Source organism: Octopus bimaculoides, chromosome 24, assembly GCF_046866305.1.
Source record: "Octopus bimaculoides isolate indiv1 chromosome 24, ASM4686630v1, whole genome shotgun sequence".
NCBI classification, from domain to species: Eukaryota; Metazoa; Mollusca; class Cephalopoda; order Octopoda; family Octopodidae; genus Octopus; species Octopus bimaculoides.
In genome coordinates this window covers 21,074,355-21,101,399 of record NC_142951.1, presented here as the reverse complement: position 1 = coordinate 21,101,399, position 27,045 = coordinate 21,074,355, and the positions used below count along the sequence as shown (strand labels likewise).

Sequence of the window (27,045 nt, the reverse complement as noted above, 5' to 3'; positions counted from 1 at the left end):
TTTAAAAGTACCCTCCAATCGTCAGATAATATGCTGTGCTTGAGAAGAGCTGCTGAGTCAAGTGAAATTGTCGTCGTGACTGATGCCAGTACCGCCTGACTGGCACCTGTGCCAGTGGCACATTAAAAGCACCATTTGAGCGTGGTCGATGCCAGTACTGCTTGACTGGCTTCTGTGCCAGTGGCATGTAAAAACACCATATGAGCATGATCAATACCAGTTGCGCCTGACTGGCTCCTATGCTGGTGGCACATAAAAAGCACCATTCGAGTGTGGCCAATGCCAGTGCTGCCTGACTGGCTCCCATGCCAGTGGCATGTAAAAAGCACCTACTACACTTTCAGAGTGGTTGGCATAAGGAAGGGCATCCAGCTGTAGAACCCTTGCCAGATCAAATTGGAGCCTGGTGCAGCGTCCTGGCTTGCATGCCAGCATGGAAAGCAGATGTTAAATGATGATGATGGTGTATATCATAACAGGAGATTGGAAAAAATTTTTTTATTATTTATTGACCATTACACGTTTCATTTGCTAATAGGAATTACAAATTTGTGCAAGTAGGAAACATGTAAGATATGTCCTATTAGAAATTCTTCAAACAGAGAGGCAAATAATATAAAATTTATATTTGGATGAAGCTTTTTATATATAGTCAATAATAAGGAGTCCAATAGTTAGAGGGGAGAATAAAGAACATAAAAGTAATAATATAAAAAAGGGAGAGAGAGAGACGATACAATAAATGTATGCACACACACATTCAAATTTATATACACGTAAATATACATATATATACACACACATATACATGTGTGCACAGATACACACACATATATACATATGAACATAAACAATTATGCAGATGCAAATACACATGCATACATACGTACACACACACACACACATCATCATCATCATCATCATCATCATCGTCATTTAACGTCCGCTTTCCATGCTAGCATGGGTTGGACGATTTGACTGAGGACTACACACATATATACATACATACATTTATACACATGCTTATACATACATAAATACATACACGTGCACACACATACATAGATACATATACACTTTAATTCTTATATAGAAGAAAGGATAAATATATACCTATATACATACACAAATGCAATATAGATACATACAGGCGCAGGTGTGGCTATGTGATAAGAAGATTGCTTCTCAAGCACATGGTTCCTGGTTCAGTTCCACTGCAGGGCACCTTGGGCAAGTTGGTGTGTTTATGTCCCTGTATCTAGTGAACAGCAAAAGGGACTGATAGAATGAGTACCAGACATTAAAAGGTAAGTACTGGGGTCGATACATTTGACTAAAAATTCTTCAAGGTGGTGCCCCAGCATGGCCACAGTTAAATGGCTGAAACAAGTAAAAGATAAAAGACATATATGTAGATATATACATACATAATCATACACAAAACCTTTTACATATGTATATTATTACACTTACATAAATTTCATTGTTACATATGCTTTTACTTATTACACACATATTTGAAAACAAATATATGCTCATACACACATAAAAAGAGAAGTTAAATGAAAAATATCTGTCAAGTATATACATTTGTTTCATTGACAAATGGATTGTGTACTAGCAAATTTCACATCATAAACACTGATGACAATTTTAAAATAACAAAAGGAGCATTCTTTCAAACATGTAAGTCCGTGTGTATGTTTGCATGTGCATATTCCTGCATGTGTGCATGCACACGCTAGTGTATGTCTGTGTGGGTATGCATGCAGATGTGTGTGTAGTTGTGTTCTCATGTGCATATTTTCATGTGTGCTTGTGTGTCCATGGATGTGTATGGTTGTATACTGGAATTGTCTATAATTACAAATATTTATCTTTATGGATTGCTGATTCACTTGTCATTTTAATATTACCCTATACATACCTATCTATAGCACACCCACACACTTATGTATGTGTTATGCAGGTAGTGGAAGTGGTATTGTGGTTCTGGTATTATATTTACTATGCATATTTTTTAGTTAGTATTGGAATTGTCTGATTCTTGAGAACAGACTCATGTATCTGTCATAATGATGAGTCTCATGGGCGTTAAGACAAGATTTCCATACTAATTCGATTCAGCATGCTTCTCTTCTTTGTCTGATTTGAGAAGACAGCAACATAGCAGCAACAAAGTGAGAAGACGAGGCAAAGATGATTGTGACTATCTGGTCAGTGTGTGCTCCACCCTGGACTGGAAGCATCCAAATTAGTCTTGTGTAACCCACTTCATGGTAGTGTAAGAAGAGGGAAATGTTGTCACACATCGACAACTTGCAGACACTGACCTGGAATATATCCAGGACCTAGAGGCAGTGATGATGGACTGAGAAGTGTGGCAGGTGGACTATGTTGCTGTAGCCCAGGTTAGAACCTAATAGCCATAAAACTAATAATAATAATAATAATAATAATGCTATGTGGCATGTTTGAAGAGTACTGATGATCGTTTGTTGTCTTTATACTCCTACCAATGTACTTTTAACTCTAGTGTTGACTGTAAGACAAGGAGTGTAGGCTACCATGCAAAATGCATGGAGGGCGATTGTAGGAACTGGAATATGGCATACATCGGGGAGACTTCTAGGAGTTTAGCTGAGAAGCTAAACACAACCATACACACACACACACACAGAGACATACACCACAAGAATGAACACAATACATATAGACGTGCACACATACACACAGAAGAACACATGCACAAAAGAATGAACACACAATGCATATAGACATGCACACATACACACACACATGGAAATGCACATGCACACAAGAACGAACACACAAACATACACACAGACACTTACCTATTCAAAAAATGGGCTAATCCACTTATACATGCATATGATGCATGCACACATGTACCTAAGTAAACACACACACACACACACACATACTTACAGACTAGTCCTCAGACAGACTGAAAGCAGATCTAGAAGAGGGCATATCATTGAAAGGACTCTGACAGAGAAAACTAACAACCAATTGAGTGTTCAATCAACACATTAAACAAACAATTGAATAGTTAGTTAGTTAGTTAGTTAGTTGGAAAATAAAGAAGTGGTATTGAAACTGTGTGTGTTTAATTTTTATTGGCTTAAAAACCCTCCCTAGACACAATAAGATGTGGAATTCTACTTTAAGCATCCCATATAACCCTTCATAACTTTTTTTTATTTTTTAGAATTTTCAGAAAATTTTTATGAATTTATATTCTACTCACAGGAATTCACACAGCTATAAAAATTTTTTTTTTAAGAAAAAATTTTTTTAACTTTTTAAAATATTTTTTGGCATTTTCTATTTAAATCACAGTTTAAAATACGGAAAATTCAAATTTTTGGCTTAAATCCCAAAGTCTATTAAATGTGTTCATGGGGAGAAAGATATTAAAAAACAACAATACATCAGATTGACAAACAAATGAGGAGGGTATGAGGTGGTTATGAAATGTGCTAAAAACAACAGCTAAATCAAACACTAAAACTTTTTTTTTGTTTGTTTTTGTATAATCATATGAATTCCCATGTTTGGAACACAAATTCACAAAAGTTTTCTGAAAATTCCCCAAAATAAAAGGTATAGCATGCTTAAAGCAGAATTCAGCCCAATAAGATTAGTTCCAATACATGATTTTCATATCAAGAATCTTGCAAACCAAGTACAAAAACAAAGTATATATCAATACACTTATAAAAAGCAAAGTTTATTTGTTTGTACGTTGACTACTATTTTCACTAAATAAAATTAGTAATAAGGTTTTTTTTTGTGTGTTTTCAACTAATCTGACCTCAGTTATGCTCACTATGGACTTTTATATTTTTGGGGGGAAAATGGGTTTGAGGGTGAGGTATATAAATTACCTTTATAATTTGAAGTTCGGAAGTATGGAAGTTGTAAAGATAATCTATGGCACCTTGTGTCTCAGGGAAAAGAAAGCTAAAAGAACAGTGTTGGGGGTGGGTGAGCAAGAGACAGTTAGAGATGCTGAATGCAGGCGAATTTAGTCTGTGAAATTGAAACAAACATCCACACATAGACATACACACATATGCATATGTTTATGTATACTTATGCATGGGTGTATATAAATATGTATGCATATATATGTGTATACACACACACATATGAGTATATGTGTGTGTGTGAGTATATATTTGCATATGCATATATACTTTGTGGTGGCATATATATATATATATAATGTATGTATGCATGTGTATATGTATGTATGTATGTGTATATTATATACCTTGCCTGTGCTTGTGCCACGTAAAAAGCACTAAGTCCACTCTGCTGAGTGGTTGGCATTAGGAAGGGCATCAGCTGTAAAAATCCTGCCAAAACAGTTACAGAAGTCTGGTGTAGGCTCCTGCCTGGCCAGCTTTTGTCAAACTGTCTTAAGGTGGATGTTAAACGATAATGATGATGATGATGATATATATATATATATATATATATATATATATATATAAAGACTGTAAACAAACAGGAAACAACTTCTATCTCATTCCAGAGTGAAAAACTAGAGGTAGTCGATAGCTTCCGCTATCTGGGCGACCAAGTTAGTAGTGGGGGTGGGTGCGCTGAAAGTGTAGCTGCTAGAATAAGAATAGCCTGGGCAAAGTTTAGAGAGCTCTTACCCCTGCTGGCGACAAAGGGACTCTCACTCAGAGTAAAAGGTAGACTGTATGACGCATGTGTACGAACAACCATGCTACATGGCAGTGAAACATGGGCTGTAACTGCTGAGGACATGCGTAAGCTCACAAAGAATGAAGCCAGTATGCTCCGTTGGATGTGTAATGTCAATGTGAATACCCGTCAGAGTGTAAGTATCTTGAGAGAAAAGCTGAACATTAGAAGCATCAGTTGTGGCATGCAAGAGAGACGATTGCGCTGGTATGGACATGTGGTGAGAATGGAGGAGGATAGCTGCGTGAAAAAGTGCCACACCCTAACAGTTGAGGGAACCCGTGGAAGAGGTAGGCCCAGGAAGACCTGGGCTGAGGTGGTGAGGCAAGACCTTCGTACATTGGGCCTCACCGAGGCGATGACTACTGACCGAGACCTTTGGAAATGTGTTGTGCGTGAGAAGACCCGGCAAGCCAAGTAAGATCGTTGCCAGTGCCCCTGGACTGGTTCTTGTGCGGGTGGCACATGAGATGCACCATTTTGAGCGTGGCCGTTGCCAGTACCACCTGACTGGCTCCCGTAGGATTTTCGAGCGAGATCGTTGCCAGTGCCACTGGACTGGCTTGTGCGGGTGGCACATAAAAGACACCATTTCGAGCGTGGCCGTTTTCGTGCGGGTGACACGTAAAAGCACCCACTACACTCTCTGAGTGGTTGGCGTTAGGAAGAGCATCCAGCTGTAGAAACTCTGCCAAATTAGACTGGAGCCTGGTGTTGCCATCCGGTTTCACCAGTCCTCAGTCAAATCGTCCAACCCATGCTAGCATGGAAAGCGGACGTTAAACGATGATGATGATGATGATGATATATATATATATATATATATATATATATATGTATATATATATGTAAATATGTGTGTATATATATATATATATGTATGTAAGTATATGTATGTGTGTATATATACACACACACGTGCACATATATATATCTGGACTTTGGGTATATGTCTATTAAAGCACATTCACCCCTACCCCTGACGGAGAGTTGCAAGCTGGGTCGAAACGATCGTTGTGCTGAATAAAGATTAATACTAAATCCATCTACCATTTTGGTTATCAATTATATATATATATATATATATATATGGGAGAATTTACGAAAAAAACAACAACAGACGAGGACAGGTGGTGTAAACAACAAAAGGATGTATTAGTTTGACGCTCGGGAATACAGAAAGTCTTTAACGTTTTGAGCTATGCTCTTCAACAGAAAGAATACAGAGAAAACAAGGAGAAAAACATGGAGAAAAAAAATTTTAATGTTCCTTGAAAAACCATCTACCTCAACCCAAGAATATGACTGTGAAGATTAAAATTTTATTTTCAATTGCACTTTTTTCACAGGAACAATTTTTTTTATTGTATGCATGCGGAATTTCATTTGTATTAATTTTTACATTAATTTGAGATTGTATTTTTGTTTACAGTACAATAGAGTACATACATATTTTTCACATTATGTACAATAACTATGGATTAAATTTTCGTTTTCCTATTTTTATTACTTGTTTGAATGAAAATAGTGTTGCAAAATATAAATCCGTCATACGACCAGATCGACTTATGAACTGTCAGTCGGAATAGAACTCAGCTGTAAGTTGAGGAGAAAGTGTATATATAATCTTCTACTATACCATAATTTGAACATTACTTGTGTTATATGTGTTATGATTCAAAACAATTTGTTTTGTAAAGTGAGGTTTGGTGAGATATGTAAAAGGTATAATTGTTATACTGGACCGATTTTTATGAAGCTTAGTAGTTAGATGAAGTGAAGCCACATGACTGAATTTAGAAACAACAAAAAATGATTTGGATGTTATGGAATTTATTTTTGATTTTTTATATATTTTACATTTGATATGATGTAGAGAAGACAACATAATACTTTTCAATCATCTGAAGCCTGACACTCCAGAAGTTGAAGGGCTAGGGAAGCATAAGAAGAAAAGCAGGACAGGCTCCAATCTCAGGGACAATGAAATGCCCTGGAGACACAAGAGCAATGAGAAGTATAACTTCGGTTTGAAACAACCAGGCAAGCCTGCTTGTGGGAACAAAAGACACCAGAATAGAAATGATGGCAATTGGAGTCTCAAGCTGATAGACAAGTCCACTTGAGGAAACATGAGACACCAGAGCAGAAACAACAGAGGTTGGAATCTCAGCTGATAGAAAAGCCCGCTTAAGAGAACAAGTGTTAACAGAACAGCCAAAAATGCCCCAGAGCAATGACAAGTCAGGTTGGAATTTAGCCCGTTTAACTTGTAAAGAGTGGTGACTAGCAGTCTTTAATTGCAATCTAACACATGGGCATTTTAATAGATGCCTTATCAATACATTTGCATGCAGTACAGACCAAGGTGAAGGCCAAGTAACTGCTAGTATATATATAACTGTGATGGTCTTTATGTGTGTTTCCAGTGAGGGTGATGTCACACCACCCCACATCTTTGAACACAGCATTGAGCTCAATTCAGATGGCTATGTGAAGCTGCAGGAGACTGTGGTCAAACCTTGGCTGAAGTGTGGCAGCAGAATTCAGCTCTTTGCCATACCACCAAAAAGAGTCAGAAGTGGTTGTCAGAAAATTTCTATGACTTCACCAGCTTCAATTTCTGGCTACTTAATTCCCCAGATTGTAACTCCATGGATTATTATGTCTGGGGTACAGTTGAGAAAGACACCAACCACTCTGACTGCAACACCAAAGCCAAACTGGCGGCCAAGTTCAAGGAGGAGTTCAAAGATCTTCCCAAGGACACAGTGTGGAATGCACGTGCCAGGTTCTGGAGTTGTCTTGAGGCCATGGTGGAAACTGAGAAAAACTACTTTGAATAAAATGTTATCTCTCAGACATAATCTAATTTAGTTGATATTTTTTGATTTTTTAAAAATACTTATACTTTTAGAAAGATATGAATATATATTTATATAAGTATATGTATGCTTGTATGCAAGTGTATGGAGCATGTAACCCTGTACAACCCGTCGGATGGCAGTGGTGTCAGTGACTAAACCACCAATCCTGCTGGGTAAGGAGGGCAGTTTTTGTTGGACATCCCACAGAATGAAAAACAAAAGCTAGGTGTCTTAGTAGTGTTGCACAAGTTGTTATTGACTTTAAATTTCAGCACAGGCATTGGTAACAGTCACTGCCCTTCTGCCTTATCTTTAAGATAAGATAATTTGTGAGTTATAGTTATACATATGGACAAGTCAACAACCACCATTATATGTGTGTGTATGTGCATGTGTGTGTGGTATATATATCTGACCGTAGCTTTCAGGCTGAAACATTTTAAAGATTTAAAGATATATATATATATATAAGAATTTAAGGATTGGAGAAAACGCATGTTATAATTGCATACTTTATTCCTACATATGTTTCAAAGGGTTACAACCTGTGTGATCCATAGGGATCTTTGATATTAAAATTGTACCCTTCTCATCAGGGAAAGCATGGGAATCATCTTAAACGTAAGACATTATGACCGATCATGAAAACAATAGATGGATATCCATCTATTGTTTTCATAATCGGTCATAATGTCTTATGTTTAAGATGATTCCCATGCTTTCCCTGATGAGAAGGTTATAATTTTAATATCAAAGATCCCTATGGATCACACAAGTTGTAATCCTTTGAAACATATGTAGGAATAAAGTATGCAATTATAACATGCGTTTTCTCCAATGCTTAAATTCTTAAATATACTCAAATACCCAAAATTTCAAGGAGTTCCTACCTTAAAAACAGGAACTAAACCACAGTTATTTTGTGTTCTTTGCTACATTGGTTTCTATTAACCCATTTATTCTATCAGAAGAATTTTTATTCATTAAAATAAAAGAAATACACTTAATTATATATATATATATATATATATATATATATATATATATATATATATATATATATATATATATATATATATATATATATATATATATATATATATGTATACATACATAGATAGAGAGAGGTGTATATGTGTATGTATGTATACACACATACACACACACAAAACACAAAGACATTCCTCTAATAAACACCAACCACGTCATCATCTCTTGTCTAAACAACTGTGCCACGAGCATTATGAAGGTTGGCTTTATGCTCAGTGTCATTTGATTGCTAACGTAATCTCCTACATCACAAAGAAATGCAGTTTCTCAGCTGTGTTGGAGGTGACATTTCTAGAGCTGTCAAACACATGAGACAAATATAATGCCACACTTAATGTAAAGATTTCTCCCATAGTCACAAAACAGAAACTACACAAGCTGCAGCAAAGTGAACTCATTTACAAGTGTTGCAAATCTAAATAAAAACTGATACAACGGAGAATGGGTTGACTAAAAACTAATCCCGGCAGCGTCTTACACATTTGAGTAGCTAAGGAAGCATGATGAAATGGAGCTGTTTCAGTGTTTCTCGTAAAAGAGCTTTTAAGGATTGAAAAGCTGCTGGATAAACTGCCATGTTTAATAAAATTAAGATATTATTAAATTTTGTAAACTTGTCCAAACTATGGTAATCAAAGAAGAAAATTTATACAGCACAAGCTCCGTTTTGTCTTCATCCATAAAGAAGGGACAGATGTCAAAAGGACTATGCTTCTTTCTTTCTTTCTTTTTTTTTTTTTTGCTGTGGGTAGCTTGGTATTTGCTCAATTTGAGAACTGCTGGACAAATCCATGCTAGCACAATAAAATAAGCAATAGTCTGGCGTTGTTGTTATGCATCTGACGATAAAGGATGTTCATGAGTGACAAGAATTTGTACTGGAATAGAACAATCCAATTCAAGTCAGTATGCAAAAAGCAGGCATAAATTGATGATGATGATGGTGGTGGTGGTGGTGGTGGTGGTGGTGGTGGTGGTGGTGATAAAGTAATGTATATGAATTTATGGTCAAAACTAAAATCACCTGTGTCATCTGAAACTCCCCTTGTTGGAAACAAGGCAACAACAACTACAACAGCAGACTCTGAAAAATAATAAAATACACACACTCACATTCTCTCTCCTCTTTCTACTTTACTCTTTTTCATCCTTCTTCTAATAGTCATAACATAACTCTTTGTCAATGCCTACAAAACAATGCACAACATGACCGTGGCAATTATTAATGATATAAGGAGCTTCCGGTCCAAAGCTGCAGTCGAAGTAGTTCGCTTTTCCCTTGAGTCATCAACTTTTAGTTTCACAATTTTTGTCTCATAGCCTTCACCATCAGAGGAATTTCTGAAGTACAACTGGTAATCTGTAGTTATGATCCACAAGTTCCCATGATTGTCAAAAGACATCTTTCCTGGGTGCAAGGAGAGCTCAGGGCTAACTTTCAGTTTTTTCTGTGTGTCCATGATAACACGGTCAGCAGATTGGACAATAATTTTCTGCTTCTCCAGGTCAGCATTGCGGTCCCAGATATACAGCGCTTTATCCTCGACACCTGTCAGATACATGTACTTCCTCCCCATCAACATGCCAAATCCTTTCGCCAATTTCGTTCCAATAGAACGAATTTTCTTCAAGCTATAATGAGAAAAGAAGGAGAGAAGGTAATGAGGAAGTAGTAAATTAGCATCATGGGATGAGATAAGCAAAAACTTAGCAACATGAATTGACAATGGAAAAAATTATGATGTATTAGAAATAAGGGAAGTAATTGGCGATGTGAAATATTTGGGAAGTAATTATCAACATAAAATAACAAAGTGAAAACAATTAGCAACATGAGATAATGAGGGATTGATTTACAATACACAGAGAAACAATTAGCAACAAGAGAAAATTATGTAGAATTAATAACATGAACTGACATTGAAGAGGTAATGAGCAAGGGGAAATAACTAATAAGCATGTCTGAAGGAATATGAGATAGCAATGAAGTATTTGTTAGTAGCATGAGGTAAATAATGTTGATTTAATGAAACATGAACAGAAAATAAATAAGAGTCTCATGCTAGCAACTACCAGGGTTTTTGTTGTATTGTAATAATGTGTTCAGATTAACAGCAGCACCTGGCACTTAGATGCCTTTAACAGAATTCATTTTGTTGCAAGTATTTGGGCCAGGTCTCTGGTTTGAAGAGAAATCCATCCACTTCCAGTCATGGAGGCTCTTCTTCCTCTAAACCACTGACAAAAAAAAAGAAGAAAAAAACTCCTCAGATGGATGTCACAGGCTTAGCTCTTTCCTTTCATGCATATTACTTAAAGCTTTCCTTCCCTATGAAGCAGAGGCCATAAACAACTTTTTTCCACTGTTTTCAACTCTGGGCTGTTTTTTTCTGCTTTTCTCTAGTTGGATCCCTGCTTTGTTTCAGCTCTGCAGCCTTGCAGTTTCCTTTCCAGTTTAGCCGCAGCATGTCATCTGGTCTTCCTTTCCCATGTCATGAAAAATATACATAAGTGACAGAGGCAGTATTAATACTGAGAGATAATATATGCCCGCTTAAATATAGATATTCTGTTAGAACAAACTATACAGTGGTAGATATCATGAGAGAAACTCTCATATTGGCTTTTGGTGAAAAATGCACTCTTGTTTATATCACTAGCAGACAGATAAATCCCTGCCATCTCCAACACCAAGACCACCAGATCACATGATTTCAACCTTCTCATCAGTGATGGACACTTGACCACTAGAGATAGCAGCAACTCATCTCCCTGCTAGCAATATAGAGAAAAAACAGTGCCAGAACAGACACTGGTGTCGTAATTAGGTAGTGATCTTGTCAAAAGATATACACCGAACTGCAAAAAAAATGTGATTTTTTCAAATGTCATTTTTATATGGTAAATTCTGAAAATTTATTTCAGGGATGTAAGTGTAAATATTCCAAGTCATGCTGGTTTATGGCTGAGACCCAAATTGCAGGTAACCTTTCAACTTTACCTGAGATGAAATGCCAAAATGTAGTTGTGTTGAATGCTGTGGGTGACAGTTGCAAACAATTGTCATGAAAACAGAAATGCACGTGCATCTCATGGAGGTTACTGGTATAAAAATCAACTTGAACCGCGTTCCTGGCATTCGTAATTTGGAGGCATCAGGTATGACCTGATTGTCAGCAGCACAGAGAGAACAAGCTATCAGCTGATTGCAAACAGGGCAGCATGCCCTGGCTGTTGCGAAAGCTTACAATGTCCATATCAGCAACAGCAATACAACAACATCAACAGCACTGCAGACCATGCCTACAGAGGGTGCCCCTGGGTGACCACACCAGGCAGGACTGCTTCATCAACCTGCAATACCTCCGTGATTGCTTCAGACCAGCCAGTGGTGACAGCTCACGAGACCATTGGCACTGGACAGTGAACCATCAATGACGACATGGTACAACATCGACTGGCCACCAACAACCTGCATTGCCATCATCCTGCTTGAGGGCCTGTCCTCACCACCTACCACTGTCAGGCACAACTACAGTGGGCTACACAGCACTGACATTGGCAGCATCAACAATGGGCTACACAGCACTGACATTGGCAGCATCAACAATGGGAAGTCGATAGTCTTCTCTGATGAGAGCCAGTACTACGTTTCCACTTTGGATGGCAGAGTGAGGGTGTGGAGTAGGAGGGGGCGAATGCTACAGAGATGCATGTGTCATGGAGAGAGATGCGTGGGGTGGCCAAAGCATCATGGTTTAGGGTGCTATAGGCTTGAATCAGAGAATTAGGCCCCATGTGTTCCAAAATGTTGGTGCAGGCAGAGGGATTGGCATCACAGTGCAGTGCTACATTGACCAGATCCTAAGACCTCACATCATACTCTTCTTCATGCATCACCATAGTCATGTGTTCTACCAGGACAATGCTCCCTCCTACACGGCCAGGGTCACCATGGACTTCCTGTGTCACCACAACATCAGAACCATGCCATGGCCAGCTCGCAGCCCAGATTTGAACCCAGTTGAACACCTGTGAGATGAAATCCAGAGATGGCTGAACCAGGTGGTCCCAAGGCCGACAACTCATATGGAACTGGAGGCAGCTTTACTCAGGGTGTAGGCACAGGTGCCAATGGCTTTTGTGAACCACCTCATGCACTCTATGTATTGACGATGTATGGCTGTTTTGAACACCAAGGGAGGGTTGCACGGTATTGAACACGTCACGCCCTACAATCTCAATGTGCCAGATCCACCCACTACCAGAACACATGACAATGACTGATAGACTGTGGTCAAAGTGCATTCGAGAAATTGACTTGATCAGATTTGTCAAAATTTATCTCTGACATAATGAAATTAAAACATTTCACAGTCACACACGTCTCACGTTTCTTTTGCTGTTCAGTGTATATTAGTGACAGAGGCAGTATTAATACCAAGAGGTAACATCTATCCCCATTTAAATGTGGATGTTCTGTTAGAACAAACTATACTACAGTAGATAATCTGAGAGAAACTCTTATATTGGCTTCTGGTGTAAACTGCACCCTTGTTTATATCACTAGTGGGGAGATAATCCCTGCCATCTCTAGCACTGAGACCACCAGTGCCTGCTTTGGTACTGTTTTTCTATACATTGCTGGCAGGGAGATGAGTCATTGTTATCTCTAACAGTCAAGCATCCATCATTAACAAGACCAAGGAAGGTCGAAATCATGTGATCTGATGGTTTCAGCACTGGAAATACCAAGGATTTATCTCCCCACTAGTGAAATAAACAGGAGTGCATTTTGCATCAAAAGCCAATAAGAGAGTTTTTCTCATGATATCTACCCTAGTATAATCTTTTTTAACAGAACATCCATGTTTAAGTGGGGATAAGTATTACCTTTCCTACATCATGGTTTTGAATTGTCATTGATGCTTCTGAAACATTGTTTTACTAGGTAGGGGTTGTTGGCCCAATGCAAACCCATTTGTGCCAAATGATTTGCAATAAATAATTAGAGTTTTTTACATTCTGAGTTCAAATTCTACCACAATCAAGTTTGCCTTACATCTTTCCAAGGTTGATACAATAAAGTACCAGTAAAGTTCTAGGGTCAATATTGCCCTTATGCCTATATTAGAAAGGAGAAGGAGGAGGATCATCATCGTCGTCATCGTCACTGCTGCCACTGCCACCACTGTTGTTAAGGCAGTGAGCTGGCAGAATCATTAGCATGCCAGGCAAAATGGTTAATGACATGTCGTCTGTCTTTATATTTTGAGTTCAAATTCCTCCACTGTCAATTTTGCTTTACAAGCTTTTGGGTCAATAAATAAGTACCAGTTGAGCACTGGGGTCAATGTAAATGACTTACCCCCTTCCCAGAAATTGATGGCCTTGTGCCAAAAATTGAAACCATTATTATTATTATGATTAAAAGCAGCAAGCTGTGTCTTCTTCTATAGCCTCAGGCCAACCAAAGCTTTATAAGTGGATTTGGTAGACAGAAGCTGAAAGCAGTTCATCGTGTGTGTATGTGTGTGTGTATATATATATATATATATGAGTGTGTGTGTGTGTGTGTGTGTGTCTGCATTTATCTCCCGCCACTGCTTGACAACTGCTGTTGGTGTGTTTACATCTCTACAACTTTGCAGTTTGACAAAAGAAACTGAGAAAATAAGTACCAGGCTTAAAAAGAAAAAAGTACTGGGGTCGATTCAGTTGACTAGAAATTATTCAATGTGGTACTCCAGTATGGCCCCAGTCTCATGCCTGAAACAAGTAAAGGATAACAGAGAACCAGGCCATAGAGATTCCCCTCTCTGACTTAACACAAACGCAACATTGTCAATTATAGGAAACAGTTAATGTGACCTAAATAACAAACACACCTTACACAACACAGTGTAACCATTTTACCTTTTACTTGTTTCAGTCATTGAACTTGTGACCATGCTGGGGCATAGCCTTGAAGCGTTTAATCAAAAGCTGGTCAAACTTGATTAACAAAACAATAAAGTGCAGATGTTCGAGAGTCGCAAGACATGAACAATATCCACACCATGTTTTACGTTTGTATTTGTGTCAGTGTTTCTGTCCCACACAACTTAGATCAATAATAGAAGTATGCCAAACTTAAAAATAAAAGTACTAGGGTTGATATGATTGATTAAATACTTCCATGATCGTGCCCCAGGCTGGCCGTAGTCTGATGAGTGTAATTAGTAACACAAAAGAATGTTTTAATTGCTACATATACATTTTATATGTATGCAATAATATTTATTCATGAATGCAGTTGTATTAGTTTAAGTTTGTACACCAAAAGTTTTAGCATATTTAATACAATAATGAACTACAAAAACATTTAGGAAAAATGTACAAATTTGCATTCACTAACATAAAATTAGACAACCAAGAATAAAAGAGAAAAGGTGAAAATAATTAAAATATCTATCTTAGTAAATATCTGGTCAGAACATCAAAAATATGTAAAAAGGCAAACCAATAAAATTACAGTTATTTAAATCAGATCCTGTCTTATAAAGTGAGACTCGTAATATTTTTATGACAATGCAACACATATCAGGCTATTAAAGCTGCTATTTATTGCTAGCAGAGGTCTTGCAGGTTTCCATCAAGGCTAAATTGAATTAGCTCAATAAGTTGATGGCTTGTAAGTTCTGCACAATGCTTCCATTTCATAAAATTCATGACAGAGTAGTTGCACAGTTGTTTTCTTCAGTTTAGGACATTTTATTTCTGGAACTTGTTTCCAGAACTCTTTTGTAGACAAGGATTTATGGATCTTCTTTAGACCTAAGTTCTGTAATTCCATTGCCTCATGATTCCATAACTAGAGGTTTGAGAATTAGACAACCATCATTGATCACATCAAGAAAATCCTGCTTCACCTTCTGCAAGTCATCAAACCTGGTCGGGAAATTATCAAGTAATCCTTGTAATTTATGCTGGTATTCTTCCAGTTTGTGGTCTTTTATTTTAGTATCAGGAAATATATTCACTCTCTTTCTGAGATTGGTAAAGTGCCTGAAATTTTTCAACAATGTCTCTTATAAAAGTTTTAATTTTACTTTGAAAGCTGAAAACTGAGTAAGATTAAAAATAATCTTAGCCTTTCCCTGGAGTGCCAAGTTAAGAGTTTGTAAATGATTCATTATATCAGTGAAAACATTAGATCTTGCATATATTCATCACCTGTTGCAACACTGATAGGTTTATTCAGTGGGTCATGAGAGTTAAGACTTTGTCAAATACATTTTTTTAATGTCAGCACCACAAATTGTTTCTTTTAATTGCACCAAATGCAGCAACTCTTCTTTCACAATTACCTCAGAAGAAATATAACAAACAAATACTGCCAGCTGTCTTGTATGTCAGTCAATTTGTTAGTCATTAAACTGAATGCAAGAGAATTTTTTTTAGTCATTTTGCATTTTGCTTGCATCATCAACACTGGTTTGAATACTGGAGTGTGAAACTGGGGTTTGTGCTATTAGTGACTTTAATTTTGTGTTATTTGAATTTAATATGGCAACAACATCAGCTATATTAAATTCACCATCAGAATATGGAGGTTTAGCATGAGCAATAATCCATTCTACAGGGTGTCCACAAAGTCTGGGTACATGGGGCTTAACACATACTTTAAGAAATTATTTTTTATATTTAATTGTTTATGTTATGATTTTATTTACTCCATGTACCCAGACCTTGTGGACACCCTGTATAACAAAACTGGCTACAGTCATTATTTTGGCTTTCTTGCAGAACATTATCAAAAGTGTTTGTTGGCTATATAGTGATAATTTTAACAGTTAACTTGTTTTTTCCTTATTTCTGATTAAGGTGGATAATCATTCAAAAATTTTCTGCAATTTGTTTTATATTAGCATTTCAAATTGATGGCTTCATAATGACTGTGTGACATATGGCAGATAAAGCACAAAGGTTTACTTCCTTATCAACGAATGCAAAATTTTCCTCCTGCTTTGGTTTAAAATTTCTGTTTACAACTTCCTATTTTCGTTTCTTATAATTTTATGATGTCATCTTCCTTTCTAAATTTTTCACAGACATGTGTAGACAAAACTTGTATCCAAAGTCTACCAACTACATTGACAACTTCTGTTAGACTGTATTAATGACTAGATTGCAGTTAAGGTTGCATAAAGCCGTCTGTGACTAGTTTTAACCCCACTACCCCACTACCCCACTACCCCACCCACACATTCAAATGTTTAATCTTCTTACTTATGAATTTAGTCTTCTGATATTCCTCTGTAATTCTTGCTGGCCTTAATTTTCTTTAATTCCTCCACCTCTCATCATTCCTACTCTCAGCACTAAAAACAATGCTTCACTCAGATTTGGTAATGTATTGAGCTACTTCCCTTCAACTGTAAGATTAGTGTTAATTAGTGTTGTTATTAACTAACTACATTTAAGAAAATATTCAGTGTGGGACTGTTATACAAGCAATGGCTTTCTGATTGAGAAGCATGTATTTTGTCTCTTATTTTATTTAGTTAACTTTATCATTATAGATTGGCATAACGTGGTGTCAGAACCTCCGGCAACAAAAGAAAGAAGATACAAACACAAAGATGAGTATTTATTCTCTCCTTTAGTTTAATTTGTTTGCTGAACTTCATTTACACATGTGTTGTAAGCATATTCACTCTTTACCTTTAGGTACCCACGTTTTGGCTCATCACGTGGTGATTGAGTCCACCTAGTTTTACACGGGCTGTCCACCCCTTAACATAATAGATTAGCCAAACACGCCAACATCAGTTATACAAGAGAATCTTTTCTCGCTAATTCCTCAGTGTGGTGGGTCGTCATGAGTGTGTTTGGATTGTCAGCATGAGAACATTTTTTATCCATTTTGCAGCTTCAGTGAGGAAAGAATTGTCAGGAGAATTTCTTGTCATCATGCTCTGTGTTTTTCCCACACACCTTAACATGAGCAAGAAGTATGGTGAACCTATGTATTTTAATTAACAGAATTATCCATGTATACCAGTTGCTGTATTTTCTTTTAGCAGCGAAATAAATGTGGCAATTGACTTTAACTTGTCTTTGTATTTTTTGATGTTCTTTATCATGACTCTTATTAACCCAGAAGATTATGATATTACCATAGCCTTAGTCACATGCATCTTTTCCACCATGCTAAACATACAGAAAGTGCAAATGCAAGCCATGGTAAAGTGAAGTGCCTCCAGATGATAAAAGTCAGAGTTTGAAGCCATCAAAAAATCTAAGCTTTGAAGGAAATTTGGATGGAAACTGCGACTGGGAATAACACTATGACTCTTGTTTGCTTGCCACAGTAGTTACAGAAAAAGACAAAAAAATGCAGGTTACAACTTATCTCCCCATTGCAGGTCTTAACTCTTTTGAAAATTCTGACAAAATTATCACTGTTAAAACAAAATTCTGAAAGTACTGATACTCTAGAAAAAACATCATATGTCCACTATTTTTTTGTTTTTTTTGTTTTAGTAGAAATCAGTTACCATCAGAGAAATTCCACTTGTTTGTAACTGACATTGAGCTGAATGCTAAAGACTGTGAATATACAGGATGATTTGATTAGATAGGATCAATCATGGAATACAAAACAAAGATTCTCAAGAGATACTGCTTTAGGATGTAGAGCTATTGAAGTAAGTGTTCTGTAGAGATAAAAAACATGACTAAAGATTTTTCAGTCTCAGCAGTGACGCAAAACAAGCATCAACAGATAAGAAAAGAAATTATATAAGAACATTTAAAGGCATGACATACAAAGATAAAAAAAATTTTAAATGCCTAGAAATGACTATCAATTCATATGGTAAACATTCATCCACCTAAGCAATGGCCTGGGCTGCCTACAGAAAAACAGGTACAAGATGCCATAAGCAAAATCATTTTGCCAATCTGTGCCAATCTCAGGGTGTGTCAGAAATAAGCCCATGAGATAATGCTTTGTTGCATTAATATTTACAAGGTGCATTCCAGAAGTTTCCAGATCTTTCCAGGAGGGACATTTATTAATTTTAAAGAAGTACTAAACTCTAATCTCCTTTGAAGTAGGATCCTCTGACTTCAATGCATTTGTAGTATTCCGGCTACTTCATGAAGGTGCCATGGAAGTCAAAGTCCTTCAAAGTGAAGGTGTCCAGGATTCTTGTTACAGCTTCTTTCATCTTCAAAACAACAGTTCTTGAGGTTCTCCTACAGCTTGGGGAACAGCCAAAAATCAAAGGGAGCAAGGTCTAGACTGTAAGGAGGGTAGGGGACAGTTTTGAATCCCTCTCTGTCAAGTAGTTGGTTACCAGGATTCTCATCACTGAGCACTCTGGGAACAAACTTTACACAAATCTTACACCTGTTCAAATCTTCTTGGACAATTCCATGTACAGTTGTCACACCAACTCCAAACTGTATGCTTATTGTCTTTATAGACATATGATGGTCTTCAACCAGAAAATTGTGAATTTTCTCAACCAGTACTGATGTTCTGACACCCCTCTCCCTCCCACACTTCTCAACCATCCTTGGACTGCTTATGCCAGCAAAATTGTTAATCTATAAGCAGTCTGGAACATTTCATAAATTCCTGTGCCCAGCTTAACACAAAACTTTATTACATTGCAAGCTTCCAAACGTCCCAACTGCTTTCTGCAAACTAGTCAGCAGTGGCAGGCAGTGTTTTTTGCAGGGTATGATAAAAGCGCTGTTACAGTCGTCTCCTTCAATCTAGAATAAATAAAGTCGGTAGGTCAAATTACTGGATGTATAGTGATGATATACTAAAATTACAATAATCTTGGACATTTTATAACTCACTGTCTTAAAAATAAACTCTCAAAACTTCTAGAATACGTCTCATATTTCCAGATGGCATCACAACTACATATTAGTAGAAGTATTGATTTAGTATTGATTTCAAGCATGATACTGCAGCACAAACAAATATTCCAAACAACACACTATGCACATTTCACACTGGTCCATTACAGTTAAGTAATGTCATACTGAAAAGCAACAGTCAACACACCTGCCAACCAAAAGGTCAGGTTAAACTTAAATGTTCAGTTAACAATAAAGTTATGAAACTTCTAGTTATTGATCTGGAATCATCACTTATCCTGAGAAAAGATGTGTAGTGACGTCATATTGGCGCCAAAAAGGCATAGTCGCCATTGCTGAATCCTTAACCACGCATGCGTGGATTTCAACATCCAAGCGTTCCCGCTTCTATTTGCTCTCTTTACCATGCCAGACAGCGACCAAGCAAGACATCTAAACAAGCTCTCTCATTGAGTGTGGATGAACCAAGTTGTCTCTCTAACGATTCATCTCTAGGGACAGTACATCTACATTCAGGCTACTCAGAAACCGGACAATTGGAAGCTGTTTATTTTCCACCATAAAATAAATATTTGTTGTTGATCAGTTTGGAGTTTCTGCGTTCCGTTCACTTCTAATTTAATATAGGAAAGTTAGGTGTACATCTAATGATGTATAACCCACTTTCCTAAAGTGGTGACCCCGACTAAAGAACGACTGCAGCCACGACGATCTGGACTAATCAGCATCATCATTGGTATGAGCAACACGAGTTTCCGGCCGCCGACACCATCATCATAACTACGACTAACTCGAGCGTCTCTCAACATTATCATCACACAAATAGAAAGCTATGAAAAAATATTTTTTTTCTGCGATAAAGTTTTATTTTGTCGATGACTTATAGAGCTTGTAACAAAAAAAAAACAGACACTTCTTCGCTCATAAGACTTTTGTGGTTTTCACACAAGCAACTTCACGGCCATTTCCTTCTCCTGAAGCCCATTTCCGTCACGTCCATCTTGATTTGGTTGGACCGTTACCAGTGTGTCGCGGGTTCTCATACCTGTTAACTTGTGTTGACCGTTTCTCACGTTGGCCAGAAGCTATTCCTATAGCAGATATTACTTCTGAGACTGTTGCCCAGGCTTTCGTTTCTGGGTGGGTTTCTAGGTTCGGAGTACCGGTCAGTTTGACCACAGATCGTGGCCGGCAATTTGAGGCCGAGTTGTTTCGTGACCTATCACGAATCCTGGGGGTGCATCGTATATGCACCACCAGCTACCATCCCGCTTCTAATGAGATGGTTGAGCAGTTTCATAGACAACTTAAGGCCACTTTGCGTGCCTCGCCCAACCCGCAGTTTTGGGTTGAAATTCTTTCGGTTGTCCTCCTTGGATGCCGGACTGCGATAAAAGCTGACCTGGGTTACTCCTCGGCAGAACTTCTTTACGGCACCATGTTGACGTTGCCTGGTGCGATGGTGGTACCAGACTCATCACAACCACCACACCCAGTGAAAATAAAACCAAGTGTTTGATATATATTTGTGCCGCATTTTCTGCGTGGTTTCGATGGCCATCTTGCCTCAGACGTCCCTCCAAAATTTTTTTAATTTCGTGTTCCACACTCAAGGGGGAGCCATTGTAGTGACGTCATATTGGCGCCAAAAAGGCATAGTCGCCATTGCTGAATCCTTAACCACGCATGCGTGGATTTCAACATCCAAGCGTTCCCGCTTCTATTCGCTCTCTTTACCACGCCAGACAGCGACCAAACAAGACGTCTAAACAAGCTCTCTCATTGAGTGTGGATGAACCAAGTTGTCTCTCTAATGATTCATCTCTAGGGACAGTACATCTACATTCAGGCTACTCAGAAACCGGACAATTGGAAGCTGTTTATTTTCCACCATAAAATAAATATTTGTTGTTGTTGATCAGTTTGGAGTTTCTGAGTTCCGTTCACTTCTAATTTAATATAGGAAAGTTAGGTGTACATCTAATGATGTATAACCCACTTTCCTAAAGATGCATGTGTTAAATGTTGGCACTCCGTCGGTTACGACGATGAGGGTTCCAGTTGATCTGATCAATGGAACAGCCTGCTCATGAATTTAATGTGCAAGTGGCTGAGCACTCCACAGACACATGTACCCTTAACGTAGTTCTCGGGGATATTCAGCATGACACAGAGTGTGACAAGGCTGACCCTTTGAATTACAGGCACAACAGAAACAGGAAGTAAGAGTGAGAGAAAGTTGTGGTGAAAGAGTACAGCGGGGTTCGCCACCGTCCCCTGCCAGAGCCTTGTGGAGCTTTAGGTGTTTTCACCCAATAAACACTCACAACGCCCGGTCTGAGAATCGAAACCGCAATCCTATGACCGCAAGTCTGCTGCCCTAACCACTGGGCCATTGCGCCTCCATATGTGTTAAATAAGAATTATTTAAAAGACTTGAAGTAGAGTTTAAGACTGGCTGTCCATGAACTGGAGTTTAAGACTGACGATCTAGTCCTTATAATTGAATTCTATAGGGGAATTACAGAAGAAATATCCCAGCCATGGAAGCTATACCTAGAATAAAAGACTTTTAAAGTAGCTGCATAGACAAAGGTTTTAGTAAATAGGAAAGTAGACAGGACTCTGGTACTTTCAGGGAAATGGCCTTGCTCAAAATGTAGAAAAGAAGTATGTATAAATTCCATACACTAAAGTCAATGTAAGCTATGGACACACAAGAGATGTAGTGGAATCATTGGCAGACCATCCAAGAATGTAAGCTTCATATTCGATAAATGCACTGGAGTAGAACATACAAACACACCTGAAAACAGCTGTCTTAAATGCCTAGATGGCTCATTAGAAGAAGTTGATAATTAGAAGATGCAATTAGTAAGGGAGGTAGTTTCTCTAAGAGTATAGTCATTAGATTAAAGACCTGATTGAGAAAAGTTCAGATTGTATGATGCTTGTATTAGAAGTGCAATTCTGTATGGTAGTGAGACATGGGCCTTGAATGCAGAGGACTCGATAAGACTAGAAAGAAATGCCACAAGCATGCTTCACTGGATGTGCAATGTGAATGCTTGCGAAAGAATAGGTACAAAGGTGCTGAGTGAAAAACTGGGTATAAAAGGAATCAGATGTGTTCAAGAAAGTAGCTGGCACTGGCATGGACATATGATGTATAAGGATGAAGACAGCTATATAAAGAAATGCCATTTTCACTTAAAGCTTGCAGAAGAGGGAGACTCGGGAAAGTATGGGATGGAGTGGTGAAGGCTGAACTCAGGACTCTCTGCCTGATGGATGAGATGACAAAGGATCGGGATCTTTGGTGATGTGAGGCTTTTGAAAAAGCTTGCCCTCCTCAGAGGAACTGAGTGATGAAATTGCTATGTTTTGGGTTCTCCACTTATTAACAATGTTTCCCCTGCCCCTTGCCCCTAGTTCCTACAAACTACCTGACCATGAAGGTGCCTAGCACCTCTTTTTTGGAAATCACAGACATATCCTGTTGCCTGGTTTTATACCACCACCTGGCCATTCAATAGAGTTTGCTCTACTGCAACCAGTTAGATCAGCTGTCTGGCATTCTTGAGGGCCCTTTCTTCAGACCTTTTAGGTTCTCAGTAACTTGTCAGTCTTTCAGCCATGTCTAGCATGCAAATCTATCTGCTCGACTGCCCAAGTATGGGCTCCGTCTATCTCATCTGTTAGACCAATAGCTTTTTGCTACTGACTGCAGATATGCTAAAGAAGATCCTTCTCTATCCTACACTCTCTGGTGTTCCCTAAGGTTCAATTATGTCCCTTATTCTCTTTCTAATCCTTCAATGATCTGCTTGCTATCGTGTCCATCAATTCTCTCTCTTACACAGACAATAGCACTTGTTCTTCACTAACCTCCTCCAACCAAGTGTCACTCACAAGCTACGTAGAAAACACATGCCAAAGCAGTGCTGAGTCCATGAACAAAGTCCTTGAAAGCATCCCCAGTGGTGAACAGCCCACAACTAAAGCCCTCATGATTGCTCCAGATACTAGGCTTGACTATCACCGAGGATCTCTCATAAAGGAAAACATCCGTAACATAGGACCACATCTCAAGGACAGGCCTTTCTCTTCAGGATCAGAAAATACTTCAGCTCTCAACAATTACCAACCCTTTTCAAAGGTCAAATGCGACCCACAATGGAGTAATTCTCTGACATCTGAGGTGGTGTAGCTGCACACACAGACACTCTTGACTGTGCCCAGAAAAAGGTTACTCAACTGATTGGCATAAAGTCACTTACAAACGTGTCCCAACCACTAAGCCATAGATGTGCTGTCTCTGCTTTCTGTCTTTTCTGTCACCACTGACCTCCATTCCCCACTCAGAGTTGCTCTGTCAACTCACCCATCTTGTTTCCAGCCTGACTAGTCCCTGCACAAAACAATCACCAAAGATTCTTCTCCCAAGAACAATAGTCTTCTGAAATCACTCATTACCAGCTCCATATTTTTTACTGCAGCCATCAACATGCAATAGTTTAACTCTTTAGCATTTAAACCTGCCACATCCAGCCCAAATCTTAAACTTGTTTTTGTGTTCAAACCACCTAAATCTCGCCTCTCGCACCTACCCTACAATATCATTCTAAAACTACACAATCAATCCACATCGTTGAAATCTCAAAGCTATAAGATAATGCATGATTAATTTGAAAGAATGTCACTAAATAAGCAATACATTTGACAGAATAATTTGAATGCTAAAAGGTTAAGCAGAACATTAACAGCCTCAATAATATCACCCGGCTCAGAATGCCCACGATATCCAATGACACTGTCTCTCTCTCTCCAAACCTAAAAAGGAAAAACAAAAAGAAAAAACTGTTACTGTAACTACACACACGCACACACACACACACATGCATACACACACACCACTGTGGCTGTCCCCACTGTCAATACCATCACTACTACAACAACTATAATACGTACAATGTTTCTTATATGATATTGTTTGTAAAAGAGGTCAGTGGCTGAAACCCGCCTAATTCACACTTCAGTCTTTAGCTGAGACTTAACTTTCTTTACCTCTCAGACGATATCAGTTTTGTCTTATCATTGGGTGGATCTGTTTGTTTCCATTGCAGTTATTGTTACTGGTAGTGTTGCTGTAGCTCTCTTTCTTTCTCTGTAGAAATATTTAGTTAGAAGGACAAGCAATTTGTCAGTCCTCTTTTGCATTTGCACACGCACACACATACACACATACACACACACTTCTTATTCCTTCACAAATACACACTTTCACACATCTCTCTCTGAGGCCAACATGCATACACACCCCCTCTTCTTTCTTTCTGTCTTATTTTCTCTCTCTTGCTCATACAGATTTCACTTAGACCTCTCATTTCTATTACTCTCTCTCTCTCACACACACACACACTAACTACCTCCTTGCACTCAGACTACAATCTCACCACCACTCTGCTTTTTCTCAATCTCCATTCACACTCTCCTTCTCTCCCAGCATACTTTTTCACCTCTATTTTTAACTATTTCACACTTCCCCACACAACACTATTCTAACCTAAATCTGCAATATCCCCCCAAACAAGTTGATATTAATCACAGCAAACAAAACATTATCAATATATTTACCAACGATAATTTCAAACGAGAGAGAGGGGGGGGAGGGGGAGAGAGAGAGAGAGAGAGAGAGAGAGAGAGAGAGAGAGAGAGAGAGAGAGAGAGATTTTTGGCTCACTATATTTTCTGCCAAAATTAATGCTTTTTCATCCACATTGTTTTGAACTAATCATGCATTATCTTGTAGCTATGAGATTTTGATGAGGTAGCTGTTAATTTTTGAAACAATATTGTAGGGTTGGTGTGAGAGACCAGATCTGGCCAGTTTGAACACAAAACAGGCAGAATACTTTTGGCCGGATATGGCCGGTTTAAATGCTAATGGGTTAAGTAGACTTGCAGCAGCTTAACTCTATGGTCTACATGCAGAAGGTCTTGCTGGAAAACTTTGCCATGTTACAACTTTAAAAAGTTCAGCAAATTATTTTAATCAGTATACATACACTTGTGTGTGTGTGTGTGTGTGTGTGTGTGTGTGTGTGTGTGTGTGTGTGTGTGTGTGTGCATGCGTGTGTGTGTGTATTCTTTTATGTGTTTCAGCTGTGGCCATGCTGGGGCACTACAATATTATCACCTTTTCAATGGCCACTCTTATGTTACTGGCTTTTGGTGAAGGAGGAAGTTTGCCTCTGCTGCCCTGTTTTGAGTTTCTTGCTGTGATGTAGGTTCATCTGGGCAGGAGGTCAAGTTGTTTCTTGAAAACATCCACACTTACTTCATGAAGCTCTCTCAGTTGTTTTGGCAAGATATTAAATAGCTGTGGGTCTTTGAATCCCAGGCTATTGCAGTACATGGGCCTCACTCTAACAGATTGGGTGAGAGTTTGGGAATAGTGTAGTGACTTCCAGTTTGGAGGTTGGTATAACATTATATGCCAAGGTTTGGTGCCAACCCCTCTAGGATCTCCCATATGTATATCATGGCATATCTCTCCTGTCTTTGCTCCAGGGAGTAGAATTGAAACTCTTTCAGTCTCTCCCAATAGCTCAATTGTTCCACTGATGCAATCTTCCTGGTGTAGCACCACTGAACTGCCTCAAGTTGCATTGTCAATTTGATACTGTGGTGAGACCACAGTTGAGAGCAAGAGTTCAAACAGCTGAGGGCAAATGTTATCTATAAAACTAAGATAGTTTCCTGGTCCCTGGTTCTGAAAGTTCTCAGAATCTATCAAGCCATTCACCAGCAGACTGTCACAATCTTGGTGATATGTACATAAAATGAAGTGTTACCTCTCATATCAATCCCCAGACCATGAACTGTACTTGACTCTAGGATTGCTGCTCCTTTCAGTCCAAAGTATCTTTGTTGTGGCATGTTAGCACAAACAGGCTAGTAGCAGACAGCTTGGAATTTTCTTGCATTAAATTGCATGTTGTCTTCTTCAGCCTGTTCATATATGGCATCTAGGACTTTCTGCATCAAAAGGTTCCTTGACTGTTAGTACTACTTTTGCATCATTGGTATAGCTCGTAAGTGTAACTGATGGCATGTCCAAAAATGCTACCATAAGCAGCAGTGGCCCCAAGATAGTCCCCTGAGGCACTCCACTTCTTGTTATTACTGTCTCCTTGCTGGGTGTCAAGGAACAAGTCATTATCTTCTACGAATGTGATCAGCTTATAATTGTAATATGCAAGTTAGTTAGTTGATTTCTTTTTCTGAAAATCTTAGCTTATCCAGATTGTCACTTAGGCATTTACTCACATAAACCAAGTACAACAATTATTATTCACATAAATGTGAATTTATAATCTGGATATAGAGGCTGGGGTTTTCAAAGCAGTCATCCATAGTTATCCTCTTCTTTGATTTTCAAAGTGATATTCACATCAGTAGGACAAGTGATCTTTATATCAGTGTGTGTGAGGTGGGG

At 38.3% G+C, this 27,045-nt stretch overlaps 1 protein-coding gene across 1 annotated transcript in view; it reads right to left on the bottom strand.

Moving 5' to 3' along the window:
* Positions 1–490: 490 nt before the first annotated feature.
* LOC106872886 (uncharacterized) overlaps positions 491–27,045 on the bottom strand; it is a 41,498-nt gene continuing 14,943 nt past the window's right edge. Inside the window, exon 2 of the mRNA XM_052976758.2 lies at positions 491–10,292. Coding sequence (XP_052832718.1) covers positions 9,848–10,292 — 445 coding nt within the window. The 3' untranslated portion in view covers positions 491–9,847. The remainder of the gene's footprint in view (positions 10,293–27,045) is intronic.